Source organism: Chelonoidis abingdonii, chromosome 3, assembly GCF_003597395.2.
Source record: "Chelonoidis abingdonii isolate Lonesome George chromosome 3, CheloAbing_2.0, whole genome shotgun sequence".
Classification (NCBI taxonomy): domain Eukaryota; kingdom Metazoa; phylum Chordata; order Testudines; family Testudinidae; genus Chelonoidis; species Chelonoidis abingdonii.
Window position 1 is genome coordinate 202,640,591 of NC_133771.1, and position 21,965 is coordinate 202,662,555.

A 21,965-nucleotide genomic window follows, 5' to 3' on the forward strand; every position below is an offset into this window, starting at 1 on the left:
CAAGCTTTCCAGGTTACACAGAGCTGGGGGAGTGCAGCTGGCTCACGACTTGGAAATGCTTTGTGCAAGCTCAAAAGCTTGTTTCTTTCACCTAAGAAAGTTGGTCCAATAAAAGATATTACCTCACCCACCCTTGTCTGTCTAATAGCCTGGGATCAACACAGCTACAAAACAGCATACAAAAATCATAAGCCAGGCCTCACAAAAATCATGTGAGTTTAAATATAGATGTACATATATTGTTTACAGGCCTTTGGATTTCTGAGCCTTTAGCGTACCCTTAGGTCATGTTTTCAAGATATTCTCTTCAGCCACGTGGGACTAGAAACTTAGCTTTGGTTTCGTTTTATAAGGAAAGCTGAGAGTCTCAAGTAGGCACTTGATTCCAGGAGCTGGGGCTTAGAGGACCCCGCCCCCCCGCCCCCGTTCTGCATGACTGGTGACTAAAATTGCCAGCGTCCTCAAGGCTGCAGCTGGGGATGGACACAGGGGACCCCAACTTCAAGCATCTTGATGGTAACGGGCTGAAGGAGCGTTGCAAAAAAAACAACCGGGAGCTTGCAGTGCGGCCAGGGCCCTCCCCAGCTCCCTGGCCCAGTCTCAGCGTGGAGCCCACCCCACAGGGACTGGCTTGGGGCAGGGCCTGCCTGCACCCCAGAGAAGGGGCTCCAGCTGGGCAGAGTGCTGGGGGCGATGCCGGGCGCTGCTGAGGCAGGATCTGGAGGCGCCTCCCGCGTAACCCCCTGCCCAGGCCTCAGCCCCGCTCCCCCGGACCCTCCCTTGTCCCGCCCTGTAGCGCCGGCGGCTCCTCCCCGTCTCCGGCGGGGCTGCGGGGAGAAGCGGCGCCTGAGCGCGGCCGGCCCGGCACAGCTCCCTGAGCCGAGCAAGGGAGGCGGCGCTGGGCAGACGGGGGCGGCGACGTGTCGCTGCGGAGGCGGCCGGGATGCGCTAGCCGCGCCGGCTGTTCCGGTGCCCGCTCGAGCCGCGGCCGGGGATCCCGCAGGTACAGAACGGCGCCCGGCCGGCCCACGCAGGCCCCTGCGGTGGGACTGGGACCCGGCCTGAGCCCCGCGGGTCCCGGCCTGCACTCCCCGAAAGCAGGGCAGGCTGGACACGTGTGCCCCGGGCACAGGCTGTGTCTGCCCCGCTCCGGGGACGGGACCCACCTCCGGCCGGTCAAAGCCTGGACCCCAGGTCCCTCTCCTCCCGGGCAGGGCTGGATCCCAGGTCCCCCCGCACCCCGCCAGGGCACAGGCTGGCTCCTTAACCTTTCCTCCAGTGGAGCTGCACTTTGCCAATGCACAGGCCAGGCCAGCTTTTCCCCTTCCTTCCACTGCACCGGGAGACAAGTGAAGTGTGTCTCCTCCACCATCATAAGTCCTAGAGGCCAGTCCGATCCTTTCCCTCCCTTCTCCCAGCCTGTCCCCAGGCAGGCAGCTCCTTCTCTCCTAACCTGCCATGTTGACTCCACTATCCCAAGGACAGGCTGGTCCCTTCTCTTCTCCCCTCCTTCTGCCATGCACAACATGATCCCGGGGACGGGCTGGCTGAGCAGCTTACAAAAGTTACGTTTTTCCAAAATGTCATTTCAGGTGCTTTTGTGTGGTTTGTTTTGACTCAGTGTTTCCATTGTGTGTGTATGTGTCTATGTGTTTGGAGGGGCGTTTTGGAGTTTCACTACTGTATGTCCCTAGCCCTTTATACACACTGTCTTCTAGTCTGAGGATGACTTTCTGTGATTCCTTTTGGAGTCTTTCAGTGCTGATCTTGATTGGCTGAGAGAGATTATGCTTCTGGACCCTTTCAATCTAGTAGTCACAAAAAACCAAGTTAAACTATAAGCTTGGATGTTGCACGTGGTGTTATCACACATGGGGACTTTTACTAGCTACCAAGCAAACCCACTCATAAACAGATTTGTTTCCAAGACCATATGCTGAGTAGTTTGCTTTTTGTATTTGGAAAAAAGAAAAAAAGAGGAGGAGGAGGAGCTAAAATAGAGTAAGCATTAAGGTGAGGTTATAAAGTAATGGGCATATATGTTGCAAAGGTTTGCATTCGGCATTGCATATGCCTTATATTTGTATTTCCATGTTAAAATTTGAATGTCACCTTAGTGTGAAACTGACAATTCTGAACTACTGTGCTTTCTTCCTCCTTACCAACTTTAACTTGGAATTTCCTGGGTGTTGTTCACTTTTAGCAGAACCTTTACCTTAGTTTAATGTGCAGTTCTTCATTTAAGTCATCAAAATATTTTCGTGAGTTATAAAACCAGGATTTTTTTCTGCATGATGGAACTGGAGGAGATATGAAGACTGCCTTCTTGAGATATTCTTGGAGTATTGTCACTAAGGTACTGTAGAGTTAATGGCATAATTTATCAGATGTGTATTTTATAAGTAACTGGCCCCAATTTAAAGAAATAACATGCTTATATTTGTGAGACATGCAATGGGTTTTCCTAGAGGTAGTCCCAGTCCTAATGACAATTATGGGAATAAGGAAATAGAAGCAAAAAAAGTTTATTTCTCTAATGCAATAAGGATCTGATGGCCTGTTGGAGCCATATATTTGATTTATAAATACTTATGGGCTCTGATAGCAAAAAACAGTATTTTTTTTTTAAAAAAAAAGGGTTAACATGATATGAGAAGATGGGGAATAACTCTTTCCTTGATAGAGTAGGTCTTGCTTATGTATGGGAGATATCTGTATGCCATAGCATGATGTTATCCTGCTATTATATTTCTGTAGGAAGATTACCTTCTATCCCTTGACTTCTCAGTTTCTTTCTACTATTGGCATCTTGCAGGAATTTCTTTCTACTTGTTGACATTTTGTAGGTTTTCTCTGGTTTTAAATTTCAGTGAACCTAATCCTGTAATTTATTAACTTTTAGATTTAATTATACAAAACTTTGTATTTGTCTAAAGGTCTATCTACCACCATTTGTCATCTTTTCAGGGCCTTAAGTGTGGGTGATGTTGATCGATTATTTATTTATTTATTAATTAGTAGTCTAACTATATCATGGCTGAGGAAGACTATCTTAAAAGAGTCAGTCCTGTAGAGCATGGAAATGTGATGTAGACACAGGGCCTGTCCCTGTTCCCATGAAAGCCTTTGGGAGTAGGTTGCTGCCTCTAAAGGATATATGAGTAAAATGTAGAATGCCTAGAGCTTAGTAATTTATCAGACACCTACTGCCATCTAGTCGAAGGCTGATAGGAAACACGAGTGTGGCTTCCCTGGAGAAGTCTGTGCGTAATTCACCATAGAATATCAACGTTGGAAGGGACCGCAGGAGGTCATCTAGTCTAACCTGCTGCTCAAAGCAGGACCAATACCCAGACAGATTTTTGCCCCAGATGGTCCCTTCAAGGATTGAACTCACAATCCTGGGTTTAGCAGTCGAATGCTCAAACCACTGAGCTATATATTTTGAAAAAAAAAAAAATTATAAACAGTGATGTAATACCATCTGCTTTAAACATTGTTAGAATTGTATTGTTCTAAGACATGACAAGCTCATGTTCTGCTTTTTAAATTTATGTAAGTACATCTATTTATTATTTTAGAAAATGGAAACCGTCTGATGGCTATTCAGTGGTTTATATGAAAAGAATTGATCCTCTCGCTTGGCTGCCTAGTGGTCCGGCATTCATATCACAAAAGCTACCATCAGAGTTGACACTTATTGGTGTCCTTGTTGATGGTCAGCAGAGAAGCAAAGGATTGGATGATCTTTTCTGCTATCTAGCTACTCGCCCTTAGAGGTGACTTCCTGTGTAACCTCTCCCATAAATGCATTGAGGCCCATTGTTGAGGCAACGTGATGAAGGCTGAATTGCTACAGAGCATGCTGTACCTGTTCGTGGGTATACAGCTCTTTTGAAAACCTGGCCATTATTTTTAGAAAGCTACAGTTGGATTCCCCAGTGTGCTGTGGGCACTTTGCACTGCATAAACTGCACAAATTGGCCCTAAAATGGCTGAAGATAGTTGGTGAAGAATTCTCTTTCCACAGAGGAACTCTCTATGGCGCCCGCGGGGGCATTTTGATACGCCTGCGTCCTGGCCCCCGGGAGAGCACCTGCCAAAATGCCGCCAAATTTCAGCGGCATTTCGGCGGGGACACCTCTTGATGACGCCACTTGTCAGCGACCGGTGACATCATCGAGAGGCATCGCTCCCAATTTCGGTGGGGACGCCTCTCGCTGACGTCACTTGTCAGCGACAAGCGGCATCATCGAGAGGGGTTGCTGCCAAAATGCCGCCGAAATTTGGTAGCATTTTGGCGGGTGCTCCACCGCGGCAGTGGTCCTTCGGCTGGGGCCTGCCAGCCAAAAAGGTTGGGGACCACTGCTCTATGGTGTAAGGACTGTCTCTGTGCAGCCCTAATTTGTACAAGGGTTAGGTGGACCTCAGACAACTCTTAACCTGCCATGAAAATCATGGCCTTAATATTTTAATCTTTTTGCCATGTTTGGAGTATTTTCTCATTCTCTCCTTAAAATACCCCATATTACAGCTACATTCTTTAGCTGAGCTGTAGGTGGAACTCCTAATGAAGCTCATCAGTATTGCTCTTTGTTCGGCTACAGGTGTTTCTGTGAAGTGACATGAGATGCTCCTCTCCCTCTCTTTTTTTCCAAGCGGATAATGTACCATATCTGTAGTACTACCAGTCTATGTCAGCTAAAGGAGCAATATATTTTACCCAGAAATTAAACCAGGGTCTCTTGTGTAGCAATGTGGATTACTAACCACGAGACCTGTTCTTATAGATTAATATAATATTTTTAAGCTTTGTTACTTGTTTAAGAATAATTCCCCAGAGCTGACATTTGAAGATCTTGCTGTACAATGACCTAAATAGCTATATGTGTTCAGAGCATGTCCACTTGGCGTTACTTACAGAAGTATCAAAGAGCCGATTGTCAATGGACCATAATTGTGTCATGTTCTAAAGTTAAAGAAGCTATCTAGTTATGGTCTCTGCATAGGGTTGCCAACCCTCCTGGTAGTCTCCGGGAATTGGGCTCCATCTCCTGAGACTTCTGAAGCCAATCCGGTAGATTTGAGGCTGCTAAAAGACCAGCAGCACAACGGGGCTAAGGCAGGCTCCCTACCTACCCTGGCTCCACGCGGCTCCCAGAAGCTATATATACATACACACATACCTGCAGAATATACAGTGAAGTTTTGATTTCAGTCTTTTCATTTTATATTCTGTCCTCCTCTTATATTTTAAAGAGATGACATCAACTTAAAATTTGTATTTGTCTGTTTTTACTTGCTATTACTAAGATTACTTTAACTGAAAAATGAGAGAAGTGGTTTTGGTTTTTTTGTTTATTTTCTGTTTGACAGCAACTGCATAAAATTAATTTCCTCTGAGATTGTGTGGGTTTTTCAGACACACACAAGGGAGAGAAAACATTTTTTTTTTTTTTAAATTAAAAAATGTGGCAGTAAAACTACAGAAATCGACTGCGGCAGTTTTACCTCAAATGGTTTCTAACTCATTTCTTACCTTTATTAGATTTCAAGTTGACAGTGTCGCTCATTTACTGTGAGACATAAGGAAGGTAATTTTAAAATAATATTCACTGGTGTATTTAAACTGAGCTGCCTCTGCTGCTGTTGGTCCATATTTTATAGAAAGACATATCAGTCCTGCAGTGCTCCACAAGGTCCTCCAAATCACACTGCGCTGCACTGCTGCTTTTATCCAAGCCCATAGCATTAGTTTCAGTTATCCAAAATAGAGAATATTTGATAAATATTTGACTGTAATATTACTTCATCTGATTCCAGCGGAAGCTGAATTACAAAATTGCCATTATACCATTTGAGGTATGTATGATCTGCTGATTAGAACAGTGGTTATAGGCAAGCACGTAAATCTGATGCATTCATTTAGAAAGGCCGAGTGGCTAAGTGGATGAGACTTTGCGGCTACTGTGTTAGAAACCTTGGTTCTATTCCCAGTTTTGACCTTGTGCAGTTTATGCAGCCTGATCTACACTTAAAAGTTAGGTCAACATGGCTACAGTGCTTAGGGGCTTGAAAAATTCCCACACCAAGTGCTGCAGCTATGCTGATGTAGCCTGCAGTGTAGATGCATTTGGAAGAATGCTTCCGTTGACGTAGCTGCCATGCCTTGGGGAGGTGGAATTCGTACAGTGAAGGCTCTGGCACCATAGCTGTGCTGCTGTAGCACCCGTAGTGCAGACATCACCTCTCTTGCTTCATTTATAAAGAAGTGGGAGAAATGATACTTGCCTGCTTCTTAGGATATGTCCTCCCTGCAGAGTTAATTTGGGCTCTTACTTGGGTATTATCCATAATTCTAGGCTAGAATTTGGGTGCCACTTTCATTCGGGGTGGTATGCTGCCCACCTTGCAGAGAGGACACAGGCTAAGTCACTTGAGTGCCAATAGTCCTCCAATGGCTTCCCATGATTCCCCCCACCTCCACTGTATCCTCCCATGTGCCTGGAAAGACGGAGTTGTTCTCTCACAATTCACTGGGAAAGGCTGACTGGCTCAGCCTAAAAGCAGCAGAGAATCCTGTGGCACCTTATAGACTAACAGACGTTTTGGAGCATGAGCTTTCGTGGGTGAATACCCACTTCGTCAGATGAAACCCACGAAAGCTCATGCTCCAAAACGTCTGTTAGTCTATAAGGTGCCACAGGATTCTCTGCTGCTTTTACAGATTCAGACTAACGCGGCTACCCCTCTGATACTTGGCTCAGCCTACTACAACACAATAAAACATGGAGTGTGCCACCAGAAGTCCTAGCACGAATGGGTGAGTGTAGCATCAGTATGGGCTTTGTAGTGTGGCTTCTCACGCTCAGGCTGGGCTAGCCCAAGTGCTGATTACCTGAGTTAAATCTGTAGTGAAGACATGCCCTTAGTTTAAGCCTATGAGACTTAAGTCACTGTTAAGGGATGTGAAGTGCATAAAAAATATTAAAACCTGTTTGCAAAAGAAGTGAAATTTCAATCTCCTGGTTTGTAGAGTGAGGAGGCTGGTACAGGCATCTCCTCGAGGCATGGGAGAGTGCACAGTGCAGTTGATATGCACATAAAATCTGTTTGGATTTTCCTGGGGATTATAAAGGCACCTCTCTGACTCCAGGACTAAGTGTGACACTAAGCGCCCCTGAATTCACACCTTACACATTATTGTAATAATCTTTCTACAAAATATGCCTTGTGTTGGATCATTTGAAAACTGATAACTTACTGATCATTAATATTCATGTGTGATGGGCAGTGGGTATTAGGAGTTACGGGTACATGCTAGACATATGGCTGAAGTGTATTTAAACTAGGCATGTCAGGGGGATTTGTTAAAACAGATCAATCCTAAACTTACATACAAGCAGTAAATAGGGCCATCAAGATAGCATGGGGAGGAGATGGCAGGAAACAGAAAATTTCAGCAAACAATAATTGGGGAAGAAAGAGCATGGAGCTTCCTTCACCACAAGACTCCATCTCGTTCTCTGGATAGGTTGAATAAAATTTACTCAGAAGAATCCATTTCAAAGGTTTACTGGTCTATAAAGACAGGGGGTCTGAACCTCAAGTGATAAGCAAATGAATCAACTGATTGTATTATAAGAGTGTAGAGAGTGAGATCTTTTTCTGAAAGCTAATGACACATTGGTGATTAATATCACTATGAAATGTAGGTATCAACTCTATATGAGGAAATATGGATATTTAGTGATCCTATGTTTTAAATTCTGTGGCAGAACAGGGAGAAACAAGTTCCTTCCCTGCCAGGAAGAAGGTGGCTATTTACCTTTCTGCTATGTAAAGTAAGCATGGTGGAATCCAAGCAGTGCAAGCCCCATTTAGGTACAGGGGGCTGGGAAGCCCAAAGGAAGAGAAGAACAGTATGAGGCCATCCTGCCTCTTAAAGCAATGTCATTGAACTTTGGAAAATATAAGCAAAGACAAAAGCCACCTTTGGCATCCATCACTAGACAAACACAAGGAAACATAACACTTACAAGCTGAGAAAAATGGGCCTGTCAACCCAAGGGGTGGGGTTGAAGTTTCTGGGAACTGCATATAGGTGAGGGGAAAAAAAATCTTGAACAAAGCTTATACTTGGCTAGATTAAGTTTTAGACTTTTTAGAAGCGTGTTTTGTTTTGTTTTGTTTTATTTGTAACTCTATCCTCATTCTTGATATTTGAACTCACTTAATCCGATAGATAGATAGATAGACAGATAATAAATTTATTGTATTTTTACTGTAAACCAACTCACTGCTGCCTTTCATGGGAAGAGTATATTCACCCCCAGTTAAATTAATAAACTGGTGGGTTTTGTGTCTTTAGAGGAACAAAGGAACCTGATCATTTCTCTGAACTGCCCAGGAGAGGACCTGGACATTACAGAGCACATGGTTTGGAGAAAATTCAGAACTGGGAGTGTGTTGGGATCACCCTGCAAGTTGTAACCCAGGTTGGTAGAAGCCTGACTGGGGCTGTAGGACGAGACACAGGCTGCTGGGGTCAGGGCTGTCTAGCATATAGACACTCCGGCCTGCATGCTGGTAGGTTGGCAATGAGCATCCCAGGCTGGGAGCTATAACAACAAAGAGTTGTGAGTCACCCAGAGTTGCAGGGTAAGTGATTACACAAACCCTTACTGACCTGGATTGGACCCTGAACTGCTGTTCCATTAATTCAATTTGAACGTCCTATTCTAAAATCCTGGAGTGTTAAAACTATTTAAAGAAATGGTCAGAAACAATTTTAGTTTTGGCAAAACAGCTGATTTTTCCCTAACCTCATTCTCCCAAACAGCTTAACCATTTTTGCTAAAACTTAGAGCGTGGAAAATTTCAGGCAAAGAGTTAGTCTGTTATAAGCAACTGAGAACAAGAGTTGTAATGGGAAGTGTAATACAGTCTTAATATAGATGTTGCTACACACTCCATCTATAATAGTTTTCATACTATGAAATTAGAAGGATGTTATGTTAACCAGACTTTGTATGATAATGCAGTGACAAATTTATACACTGCCTAGCTAGAATGCTAAACCTACCAGCACAGCAATAGATAAGTGGGGCCATGAGTGAGGTCACAGGACATCCTGTGGGAAGCTCAACTCCTTACCATCCACAGTGAGAAACAGGAAGACTGAGGAATTTCTACCAGGGTGCTGTCCCTGGACTCTGTTAGAGGCTCTGTCTTTTGTTTCTGTCTCTGGCTAGTAGGTGTCTTTACATATTTGCAGCTGCTACCCCATCCTCACCCTAAACTTTCCAAAGTTTCTAGGGGAAAACAACGCTTTATTTCTCTCTTCCTCCTCCAGTTCTTCTTGGCTGCTGCAAGGAGGAAGGGAAGGTCTATTTTCTACCTTTCCTCTTGCCTTTATCTTTTTGGGTCCTGTTCTCTTATGTCCATGGACAGGTGGGGGTCCACAAACTATGCCTCGGGGGCCGCGAAAGGTGACTATGAAAATCAAGTTTCAGATCTCGGAAAAGGCATTCTGTATTTCTGGTCAGTCAAAAGTATGTAAATACCCCCACCTACAGGTCAAAACCCGGAAGTATTGTCATCACTGTAGAAGCCCACAGTTAGTGCCCTTTCTCGTGCTGTGTGAAACGCTGTGCCGAGCACGTGCAACATTTATAGTTGAATTCTGTTCAGTCCGTTTTCAGTCTAAGATTTCTATGATGGGGGTCTGTGGCCCACAGGTTCAATTTCCAGAGGGGTCTGCACCTCCATTCAGAATTTTTTAGGGCCCTGCAAATGAAAAAAGGTTGAAAACCACTGCTCTAATGAATATCTCTAGTGCTTACCTTTTCTGTTAATAGCTTTGGTAAGCTGCTGCAGCAGCTTGAAACTAACGTAATTTTTGACAGTTCCGTTTCTGTCCATGGAGCTCCAAATAGCAATAGCGATACCTATCAGAGTCTTGCTGTTTTCACCCTATTGCTGCTGGACAGAGCTGTGAGTAGCAGCAGAGGCACTGGAGCTCTCTGTCTTCAGACTCAGGAATAGAACACTGAATCAATTTACACTGGTTCATGTTTGGAAAGTTATTGTTTTCTACCGGAGAGGCTAGGAACCTATTTTTTTAAATGAAAGCTGAGATTCTGTCCAGGGTGTGTGGAGTTTTCAAGTCATATATAGGATATTTGAGGATTGTGCCAACGATTTAACCTTTTTTCTTGGGTTTAACTTAAACGAACTACAGATACCTTATTAACCGAAAAGCAACAGAGCAGCTTGTAAAGTGCCATTGTATGTCTTGGTCCCTCCACAGGGATCTCAGTCTGTGAATTGCACTTCAACTTGTTGAAGGACCCAGGGCTCAGGTTAGTGAATTCTGATTAACTGTAAAAAAGTGAACTGCAGTTGTGCTTCTCTTTTTGTGATACTTCTGTATTGCATCATTAGGGCAATTGCTCTTTATTTGAATGGCCTGGGACTGCTGGAAAAGTGAGTTGCATTTTTATTCCCCTTCTAAACCTATATCTTCTGTCTAATCCATGTAACAATTTGTCATGCTGAAGCTTAGTTATTCAAGTTGTCAGCCAAAATGCATTTACATTATTTTTTTTAGAAATATTATTACTCTAATCCAGTACTTAATTGCAGGGCACCCGAAATATTCATGTCATTTAACTTGCACAGTTGTATGTAGTTATTGCAGCACATATTCTCTTGTAACTAGGAGGCTCTGGAGACTGGGCAATTTACAGTTTGTATTGCACAACTCCCACACAATGGTATGAATTAAAATAGTCTGTAGAGGCAATCCTCCACTCTCTTTATTTACTTGCTTTTGTTTCATGTTAAGTTTGAGTTTTGTTTTCCATGAGATTTAAACTGGAGGATGTATGCATCACTGCATATTTCAAGAAATGTTTATAAAGTGCTTAGTATGCTAATACTATAAAGGCTATTTTGTAGGTAAACTAGTACAGTGGTTCTCAATCAGGGTTTGTGTACCCCCTGAGGGTGCGTAGAGGTCTTCTAGGGGGTACATCAACTCTTCTGTATTTGCCTAGTTTTACAGTAGGCTTCATAAAAATCACTAGCAAAGTCAGTACAAACTAAAATTTCATACAATGACTTGTTTATGCTGCTTTATATACTATACACTGAAATGTAAGGACAGTATTTATATTCCAGTTGATTTATTTTATAATTATATGGTATAAATAAGAACGTAAGCAATTTTTCAGTAGTAGTGTGACTGTGACACTTCTGTATTTTTATGTCTAATTTTGTACGCAAGTAGTTTTTAAGTAAGATGAAAATTGGGTGCACGCAAGAGAAATTAGTTTCCTGAAAGGGATACCCTAGTCTGGGAGGGTTGAGAGCCACTGAATTAGTAAATCACAGTAACATTCAGTGGTCAATTAGATTGACATACTTGGGAGGTTAGGTGCTAGTAAGGATTCTCATCCATTCATTGACTTGTTGTAATCTGTTTTGGGACTTGGAAGGGATTCAGGACAACATATATTGCATTTCTTCTTCATTCCTTAATGTGTTCTTATTTGGCTGATTTTAAAATCTGTTTTGTTAAACCAGAGTTTTGTAGTACTGTATGAGTGTTTTCTGTTTCATAGGTAGGTTTGTGCTTTTACAAATGTGCCAGCTTGTTGAAGTTAGTTATCTATAAGGTCCTAAATTATGACTGGGGCATGGATCACTTGCGGGAGGATTCTCTGCAGCCTGAGGTCTTCAAACCACAATTTGAGGACTTCAGTAACTCAGACATAGGTTAGGGGTTTGTTATTGAAGTGGATGGGTGAGATTCTGTGGCCTGCATTGTGCAGGAGGTCAGACTAGATGATCATAATGGTCCCTTCTGACCTTAAAGTCTGAGTCTATGAGACTGCTAGAGTAGGTGTTACCTATGAATAATTTAGTACAGCATCATATTGCAGACCATTTAGAAGACCTCTGCCAGAGATTCTTGTTGAAATCAACTCGATGATATGAAAGTTCTTTGCTGCACTGATATTTTAGTGTTACCTTTTTGTTCTGTTCTAAGATTTTGTTAAGACTGGAATAAGGGCACAAAGGGAATGTGGATATTTGACAATGATTAGCAATAAAAATAACTTTAAGAAATAAAGAGTGTTTGGTTTTGAAAACAAACATTTGAAATGTGTGTCTTCATTGTTAAAATGTGTTCCTTAAATTTTATTTTAAACATTGTACTGGTTAAATTCAGTTAGCATTTATTCCATTTCGGTTTAGATAATTGAACTTCTTATTTTAGAAAGCACTTTGTTTTGCTAATTTATTGTTTTAAATAAATTGTCAGAATAGGGGAAAACAATGGCTCACAAAATACTTGATTTCAAGAGCAAAATGTTTCATTGCATGTATAATTTTAAGAAGGGCTTCAGTTGATACAAAGCATTAATACGGATACAATGGATGTATATCCATATAACATGAGATTTCTCAGGAGACACTGCTAATGCAGGCATTTGCTACAATTGTAGTTGCTGGAGCTCCTAATACCCACTACATTGTATATTCCTTTAGGAGGCTTGATTTTTACCACTGAATGCATGATGCTTATTTTTCTAAAAGTGCTAAAATAATGTATTTTTTCCCCTCAGCATTCTGGTTCATGAACCAGTTTGATTAGTGACAAAACCCAGCAGTAGTAAATGCTAGTATCTGGTGAGGAGCTGCTAGAGGAAGGAAGGAAGGAACATACTTACCGTATTTACTTGTTCACAAGCTGAATTTTTTTAGTAAAATTGTGAGGCACCAGAGACGGGGGTCGGTTTATGAACGGGTATAGAGAGGGAGAGGTGGCACACAGCCCCTCTCCCCAAAAGAGGGAGCAGAGAGAGGCAGCACAGGCAGCAGAGCCAGAAGGGAAGAGGCGGGGCCAGAGTCTCTCCGCTTCTGGCCATGCTGCTCTCCTGTCAGCCTCTGAAGCAGCTGCAGCTCCGGGGCTGGCAGGCTGCAGCCGCGCCGCTCAGCCCTGCCCCCCCAGAGCTTGCTGGAGCCACGCCGCCCGGCCCTGACCCCGTTGGAGCAGGCTGTGACCGCGCCGCCCGGCCCTGACCCCATTGGAGCAGGCTGCGGCCGCGCCACCCGGCCCTGACCCCGTTGGAGCAGGCTGCGGCCGCACCGCCCAGCCTGCCGTAGGTGGTCCAGGCAGGCCAGTGGCATCCTCCCCAGTCCTCCCCAGATAAGGTGGGAAGGGATGGGATGGGGAGAGTGTGGGGGTCCTGGGCTAGAGGTGGAGTCATGTGGGGGGTGGTCACAGGGGTTACTCCCCTGACCCCCAGCTTCTCCCCTGCCGCCCCCTTGAAAAAATTTCCACACCAGTTGCTGTCCCGGCCTGTCAGAGTAAGCAGCTTGCGCTCCAGGACACTTGGTTTACTTAGGTTTACCTTCATGCCTGCGGACGCTCGAGGTAAACAAACCATCACGGACCACCAGCGAGTTATCCTGATGGCCCAGGAGCCAGAGTTTGCTGACCCCTGAATTATAGGGTCGGCTTATTAACGGGTTATAAAAATTTTCCATTTTTACTTATCTAGCTTGGGGGGGTCAGCTTATAAATGAACCGGCTTATGATTGACTATATACGGTACGTTAGAAATATGACAAGGGAAGAACAAGCATGTGAGAGCATAAAAATCTTTCAGTGGTGGAGGCACCAGCAAGAGAAAATAAATAAGCAGATTAAAAACCTTAAACAAAATATTTCCTCAAAATGGTTGTATTTGGAAACAATTCTAAAATTCTGGAAAGCTGTAATCTGGCACAATGATCTTGTAGTTTTGATATGTGGCTGACTACTTCAGAAACACTTTAGATGCTAAAGATAACAAGTGCCCAGGAACACCCATTTGGATTTTAGGATTGTCATGAAATAAGCTTTAAGGGAGTGTCTAAATTAAAAACAAAACAAAACAAAAAAATCACTGCAAGTAAGGGAACCTGAAAATAGAAAATAAAACTCCTGACTTTGTGCTTTACTCCTATCCAGAAGGCCTGAAACTTGGTTAATTGAGAAAGGAAGTGATTGTTTTTCAACACACAGTTTAAAAATCTTCTGCTTGTTTTTATTAACTTCTGTTTAATTCTAAATTAACACACAAATACCTAGAAAAAAAGGTCTGTCTTTTAAAGATTAGCAGATGATCTAAGTGCTGTGAAAGCCAAAATGCACACTTGACACCTCCAGCCCTCCCCTCCCCCGCCCCCAAAAGAGACAAGATTTGACATTCTTGCTATTTCTCGGGTTAGAAACAAATGCAGGAAAAAGATATTTTGAGGAAGGAGTTAGTTATTGGACAAACACTTGAGCAAGTATTTCATGAATAAAATACTGGCAGCATAAAGATTGTTGTTGTCATTTCTAATATTAATATTCAGGTGAACAGAATTTTATTAGAATATAATGAACTCTAAGGTTATCCACAGCTATAGTTACATAAACTTGCTATTTCCATTATTTATAATGGCTAGATTATTTAAACTGTAAAATTCCTTGTATTTTTCTAATGTTTATTACTGTAGCAACATTAACTTTTTATAAATTTATTAATTTATTTTTGTCTAGAATAGATTTTGAGCAAAACCGGTTAAGTATATTGTAGTGGTATTTGGTAGTTCTAGAAGTGTTGTTTGCCTTTCTGAATAGAGTAGCTCAGAGGGGTCTGTTGAAGGTGGGGAAGGAAGATTCTTGTCAACTATCTTCCTTGGGGTTTGCATACCCATTTCCAAGGACCCTGAGTCCTGGCCAATGTCTTGGTGCAGCTGGTAGAGAGATTTTAAAAACAGGTTGATTTCCTTCCAATAGCTGCTATTGCAGGGAATAAATGGAAGGATTGGGGTTGCCTGTGCTTTCTCTTCTTCCTGCCTGAACTACTCTGCCTTCCAAGTGCTCTGAAAGCAGGGCTGTAGGGGAGTAGATACACCAGGGAAGATGGCCATGAAGGCCACAGAAACAATGTTAGCCCCTGCAATCAGTGAGGGGGAGGGGTAGCCACCCAAGTCTTCCCCCATCCCAATGCTTAGAGAGAGCGAGATTGACCACACAGAAGAGAGACCTGCGCTGGGTGATGATTATGGAATACAGATGGACATTGAAGAACCATCAGGGGAGATGTGGAGATGCATCTGGGAATAGAGACATACAGAGTGGGAACCACAAAGAATGGGACCACCGTGCTCAGTCAGCCTGCGGAACTTGTTACCAATGATGTTTGAAGGCCAAAATTACAGCTGCATTAAAAAAAAAATTAGGTAAGGTCATGGTTCATCAGCACAGTATAATTGCCCGGTTCTGTTCATTCCCTTTGAAGCATCTGGCATTGGTCACCATTGGATGACAGATTCCGGGGTAGATGGACCATTGATCTAACCCAGTATGGTCATTCTTATGTCCTTATGATGAAGAAAACCCTCAAAATCTTCAACTGGCCTGAGTGAGAGAAGAAGGGAGAAGGCTTAAGGGGACTGCTGCAGAGAGTGGGACAGAGAGACCCTAACACTCCACATCCCAGTAGAGAATAAGTGTGGGAGATTCCCCCAAATATACAGGGGAGAGAGCCTGGAAAACACTGGGGGTCCTCACCTATAAAGGCTGGAGGGGGCAGAAAGGGGACGACTTTGAGATTGAGGGAAAAGTGCAAAGGGGAGGAGAAGAAGAAAGGAAATGTAATAGCAATGGGGTTTAAGAAAAGGCAGAAAGCAAGAGTCATAAAATGGACAAGAGCAAGACATGGAGACAGGTCACATAGATTGAGCTCTGTGTGTGCAGAGGAAGGAACCTTTTAAAAAAAGGGGTGTGACTCATGTAAGATGGGGATGGGAGTGCAGTAGGTTTATGTCCATTTTGGTGAATATTCATTTTTCTGTGCCTTTTTCTTTTTTTGTGCTTCTAAGAAAAAAAAAAGTTTAAAATTCTCCAGGTGTACACAAACACCCCAGTGGTTGGGAGCCTGATGGCCCCGATCTGTGGCTTGCTTGGAAAATAGTCCCTGGCATTGAGGTAGAGTGACTTGGTTTTACATACATTTTCTCTCTCTCTCTCTCAAGCATCTACATGAGGGCCATTGGCCCAGAACCCCCCATGGAGGGGCTGTGTTGCAATCCCACGACCTGCACTTGGTTTGGGGATGTGTGGAATTTATTCCCCTGCACAGCATATAGTTAGCTTGCTATACAAGTACCAATTACTCGGCCCTTGTGTAGGGAAGTATGAATTTCACCCTTTTAGTGGAGGTTCAGTATGAATAGAATTGCAGTTTGCACATTACAATGTATCGAAACAACTTGAGACATTCATTATGTTACAGTCTGGAAACAGATGTTCACTGTGAATGGATTCCACTATACTGTAAAATGATAGAACTCTCCTCTGGAGTGCATGTCTCACAGGTTAAGGGGTTTGCCTGCTATCTATATTTTGTACACAACACGAATCATTCTCTTTAAATACTCTGCAAATAAATCTTTCAACCCTCACTACCAAAAAAGAAGAAAAAGTCAGGGAAAAATATACCAAATCGTGTTTATGTGGTATTATGAATGAAATTCGCTGCTCATGTAATTCTGCTTAAGTGAATGGAATTAAATTAACAGAGAATTAGACCCTTTATCTGCACTCACGAGACTTCTGATATGTGATCCGCCGTCATGTCTGTGGGCTTGCACAATTTAGCTCCCATCAGTAGAGTAAATAAAATTACCCATAACACGCTGGCATGTTCTCTCATTCACAAACCTCCAGGATTTGGCATGTCATTTCTGAGAGGAAGTATTTCTTTGATAATGCTTGAATAATTATGGAAACAGAAAGATATGATGTGCATGGGCATTTTTATGTACAATAGTTGTGTGTGTATAAAAATTAGCCCTTTCTTTGTATTTCAAATGTAAAATATTTTTCATACCAGGGTTGAAAGATAACTAGTATTGTTTTAAATTGTTTAGTTTTATGTAAGTGAGTTGTTAAATAAATGCCATTGTTATGGTACAATCAGTAATCAGAGCTGCACTGAAGACTTTGTGTTTATTTTTTCTTTCTTAGCTTCTATCAAGTGGTGATTTTATGCAATGGCATCAAGCCACAGTTCTTCATCAGTGCCTCAGCCAAATAGCAGAGATGCTTTCTTTAAAAAGGAGATGGATTCTGCTAAACGCTTTCGACCTGTACAGTCACTGCCTGATGTATGTCCCAAGGAACCTACAGGTAATTTTGGCTTGTAAGGCAGATGAAAATACAGTTACAGTCAGTGTCCTGAAAATTAACCTGAAAATAGTCAACAAAGTCCTCTTGTTTTCTGGATAAAACTATTAAATAAAATGATGTATTTATAGGTGGAGTGGGATTCTACTTACTCCACCTCAAAAAACACCTCATTTTGTTTTTGGAGTACTGGAGATCTTCTGATTTCCACCCTATTTATATCTCCACTTCACATTGAAGTAGGGTGACCAGATGTCCTGATTTTGTAGGGGCAGTCCCGAATTTTGGGTCTTTTTCTTATATAGGCTCCTATTACCCCCTCCCCCTGTCCTGGTTTTTCACCTTTGCTGCCTGGTCACCCTACATTGAAGTCAACATCCTTATTGTGAAGGAGAAGAGGATGAGACTTCTTTCAGAGCCTGTGAAAGATCAGCCAGAGTATAGTTGTGAGACAGGCAATTCTCGTCCTGCGGGGCTAACTGCATTGCTTCTGTGACACTCCCTAATCCTTCTGATGTGGGGAGCAAGAGATCAAGATGGGTAACTCTGGCAGTCTCATAAGGCGCTTTCATGGTTATATTGACAGCTGTCATGTGAAATGCTGAGAGTGAGGGGTGTAAAGTGGGGAAATAGTGGAATTATAAGAATTCTCTTAAAGAAACACATGAGACCCTTAACTGTAGTTCTAGGTTGGTGGATGCAGTAGTTCTTCAATTTAATATATTGTGTATATCAAGTCTACAGACTTCCGTCTTTCAAAGGGTGCCTGAAGAATTAATTGATATTTGTGTGAACATATTGACAGAATATACACCACTCCTCTTCTATAACGTGGTTGTAGGATGCCAAAAATCCCTACCACGTTATAGCTGAAACCTCATTATATCGGGGTAAGGGCGGCGGGGCTCCGGCGGTGATTTAAAGAGCTCTGGGCTCCAGCCGCTGCAGGGAGTCCCAGGCCCTTTAAATCGCCGGTGTAGCCTCGCTGCCACAGCCCCAGGATAGCAGTGGCAGGGCTCCAGCGGTGATTTAAAGGGCCCGGGGCTCCCTGCAGCAGCTGGAGCCCCAGGCCCTTTAAATCACCGGCGAGCCCCGCTGCCACAGCCCCGGGGTGGTGGCAGCAGGGCTCCAGCGCGCTTTAAAGGGCCCGGGGTTCCCTGCAGCAGCCAGAGCCCCAGACCCTTTAAAGCGCCACCCAAGTCCCGCTGCTACCGCGCTATATGCGAACCCGTGTTATATCGATCGGGTCGTGTTATAGCAGGGTAGAGGTGTACCTCTAATTGCGTGTTTAAACCTTGGTTTGTACAATCTAAACACAAAAATGTGAGTGTGTTAGATTGTTGGGGAAGGGGACTGTGTGTCTTGGTACGCAGTCCTTTCTGTAGATAATTCTGATACTTTACGTAAATAAAAAATAAATTTTTGAAATTTGTTGTTTGCTTCAAGAATTATATTGAGTTTACCGTGAAAAAAGTGCTTTCAGGTTTTTGTCTTAATGGACTGTCTTTTGTGCTTCTAGGTGATCCTAATAGTTTAAGTGACAGCCCATCTCTAGTTGCAGATCAGCATAGATGGACAATTTATCATTCCAAAGTAAACCTCCCAGCGGCGCTAAATGATCCTAGGTTAGCAAAAAGGGAATCCGATTTCTTTACAAAAACATGGGGACAGGACTTTGTGGACACAGAAGTCGCACCTTCATTCTACCTCCCACAGATCAACAAGGAAAATTTTGCATTATATCAACAGGAAATCATTCAGGTAAAGTACCGAAGTTAGGTGCATTATGCGTTAAATAAGAAACTTCAGAGCCATTTGAGTCTAACGCCACTAACTGATTGTACCCATAAATAGTCTATCATATTGCTTAATAACTAACTGTCTACCTCTATGCTAGTTGACTCTTCTCTTGACCTCGGTGTGGTGTGCTGTAAGTTCACCATTCTTAGCATTAAAAGCATTGTCTACATTCTCTCTCCCTGCTATTTCATTATTTTTAGTTCCTGAGTGCTATACTCTTGTTTTAAACGTACAGACCTTATAATTGCTGTTCATCTTCGCTATTTCCTTTGGGTACTGAAAACTTCACTAATTATTCCTAAAGGATTATTCAGTAGTTACACTCTATAATGTAAAAAAAAAAAAAAAAATCTAGTCACCTGATCAAATGTAAAACATGACTAAATTGTTGCTAAGAATGTCTTAAAAATGGCCTGTGTACAAAACACTTAAATATAAAATAATGAAGTAGAAAACAGACTATTGCCATCTGGTGAAAGCCACAGCTGTTTTTAGATTTTAAAAAAAGAACACAGCATAAAAGAAGATGTGGAAATCTGCTGTGTTCTCTGTTTCTTTGGCTGTAGCTTCCTTTAACTTTTGGCTGCTGTGACGCTTCCTGCTGAGTGTAGTGAATAGTCCCACTGAAGTCAATAGGATTACTTATGGCAGAGAGCACTATGCTTCGTTCCATTTGCAGGATTGGGCCCCAGAGTGGTAGCCTTGAAGTGTTATACGATTGTCCAGTTCTGATTAATGATCATTTTAAAGGTATTTTTAAATACTACCACCTATATATAATTTCCTTGTTTAATTTATGTATTCAGATTAGGTGAATTATTCTGTATTCATGTTTCTGCAGGTTTTTTTAGTCATCTTTTCCCCTACAGATACATGTTATTTGGGTACAAGCCACAAAATTACGAGAGAGAGGGGGCTTTAATGCAGAGGCAGGTTTAAAACAATCTATATTATTATTATTATTGATTTTATTGTAGCACCTAGGAGGTCTAGTCATGGTCCAGGACTCCACTGCGGCAGTCACTGTGCAAACACAGAACAGAACATACTGAACAAACTTGGTTTAAGAGCCAATAACAAACACTGAAAATTTTCAGCGTTATAAACCCTTGAAACACTTGTATAGGGAGTATAAAAAGGTTTAACTGTTCTGCATCAAAATGATAATAGTACGGGTAAAGTATGGGGGGAAGAATTGTTTTTTAGAGCTATATGTTTGCATAGCCAATATTACAAAAATGAAATAAGCTGTTGCATTAAATTGAAATGTAATTATTTGATTGTGAAAATAAACAGCGTATTGGAAGGAGAGGCATGAGTTGTCCGTGAAAGAATTTCTGATGGATCTTGCAGCTTCAGCCTGCTATGAAAAATTAATCTCTGAAGAAGAGGACAAAATAGAAGAGTTTTACAAGATGTGGAACCCATGTTTAAGCTTTATAAGTAAAAATAGAAGCCTAGCTTAGCTAAATGCAATGTACGACTTCACTATGGTGTATATAAGTAAGGAGGGGGAAGATATTTTTGTACATTACATTTGAGGGGAAGGTCAGTAAAAGGATGTTTTTATTTTAGTATAGGATAATTTGCAGATTAGACTGCAAATAAATAATGTCTGTAAGTGTGTTACTGCCCTCACTGGATATTTATATTTCATTTTGTGGGTAGGAGAATTTAGATCATATGTCTTGAATAGTTTCATTGTCTCTCTTTCTGAGATGTGAAATCAACAAATAAGTAACATACCAACCAAATAACAAACAAGGATTTCAACCTCCAGAGTTGTCATTCTGGCACCTTTCACATGTACTTAAAATTGTAAGAGGAAAAAAATTAGTTATGAAGTTGTCAGAATTATTTGGCATAATGTAATATCTTAGATTGAAAATGTTCTGAATATTCCCTTTAAAAGAAAAAGAGATTTTTTCATTATTGTATTAGTGTCAGAGTAGTTCTTTAATATCTTTTCTCTTTTATAGAGAGAGAAGATTCATGAAAGATGCAAGAATATTTGTCCTCCTAAAGATACCTTCGACAGGACTCTCTTACATACTCATGGTAAACACCTAGTCTTCTTTTACTTGTTAAAAAGACATTTTCTTTTATATAATAGATAATATAACATACTAATCATCTCCTTTGTTGTTTGTAAGATATTACCTGCAGAAATAGCTGCTGGTGATTTATTTGTAATGATCACTGAAAATCCAGGTATGATTGGATAGAGGCGTAGGTCAAAAAACTAGTGAGTCCTGTTCCTGAATTCTTCCTTGACATTTCTGCATTCACAACTTGAGATTACATCCATGACACTGTTTCCTTTAACTTCCTCCTCTTTAAAAAAAAGAAGAAGAAGAAGAAAAAGAAACTAGATTATGGGATTGTGCTGAGTTTCTGGCTACTGTTCATGTTCTGAGTAATGAAGAATGGCCCCGCCAATGGAGAAGAAAAATTGGAATTTGTGACATTGTGGCATCCCTGACATATTGAAAGATCGTCATTAGCAAAGGCTGCTTGCATGGTTCTTTTAATGGAGTCTGTAGCTGTAACAGGACTGTTTCTCCTGATATATTTTTGGCTTTGTAGTGAGGTATCTCAGGTGATCAAGGATTGGGAATAGGCAAAAAAGACAGGCAGAGAAAGTACAATGGACAATCTGAAGTTAGCTTGGATTACTTCTTTCTTTCAGTTTCCCAAAAGAGAGTTTCACTGGCAAAGCACTGCTCACTGAGTGAAAGTTTGTCTGCATCCCCTGTTCCTAGTAATTACTGTCAAAGTTAGACTCAGGACTCACAGTTTGTCAGACCACTCTGTTTTATTAGCACAGCGCTCTGCTAATACACCCAGATAATATGAGCACCATACAAGACACAAACTATCTTATTTATACAGATGAAAGGGCAGGAGTTTAGACAAAGGGACAAAGAAA

The 21,965-nt window shown here is 42.0% G+C and overlaps 1 protein-coding gene across 9 annotated transcripts in view; it reads left to right on the top strand.

Moving 5' to 3' along the window:
- The first annotated feature begins 354 nt into the window (after nt 1-354).
- Nucleotides 355-21,965, top strand: part of VPS54 (VPS54 subunit of GARP complex) — a 75,844-nt gene continuing 54,233 nt past the window's right edge. For 3 of the 9 annotated variants that reach the window (XM_075064454.1, XM_075064457.1, XM_075064458.1), the window contains exons 1-4: nt 1,313-2,356; nt 17,078-17,239; nt 18,756-18,997; nt 21,016-21,094. In XM_075064454.1, coding sequence (XP_074920555.1) covers nt 17,104-17,239; nt 18,756-18,997; nt 21,016-21,094 — 457 coding nt within the window. In that variant the 5' untranslated portion in view covers nt 1,313-2,356; nt 17,078-17,103. Of the gene's footprint in view, nt 517-831; nt 1,004-1,312; nt 2,357-17,077; nt 17,240-18,755; nt 18,998-21,015; nt 21,095-21,965 lie in introns of those variants that run through there. The other 6 variants (XM_075064452.1, XM_075064459.1, XM_075064456.1 and 3 more) reach the window with 6 other exon arrangements.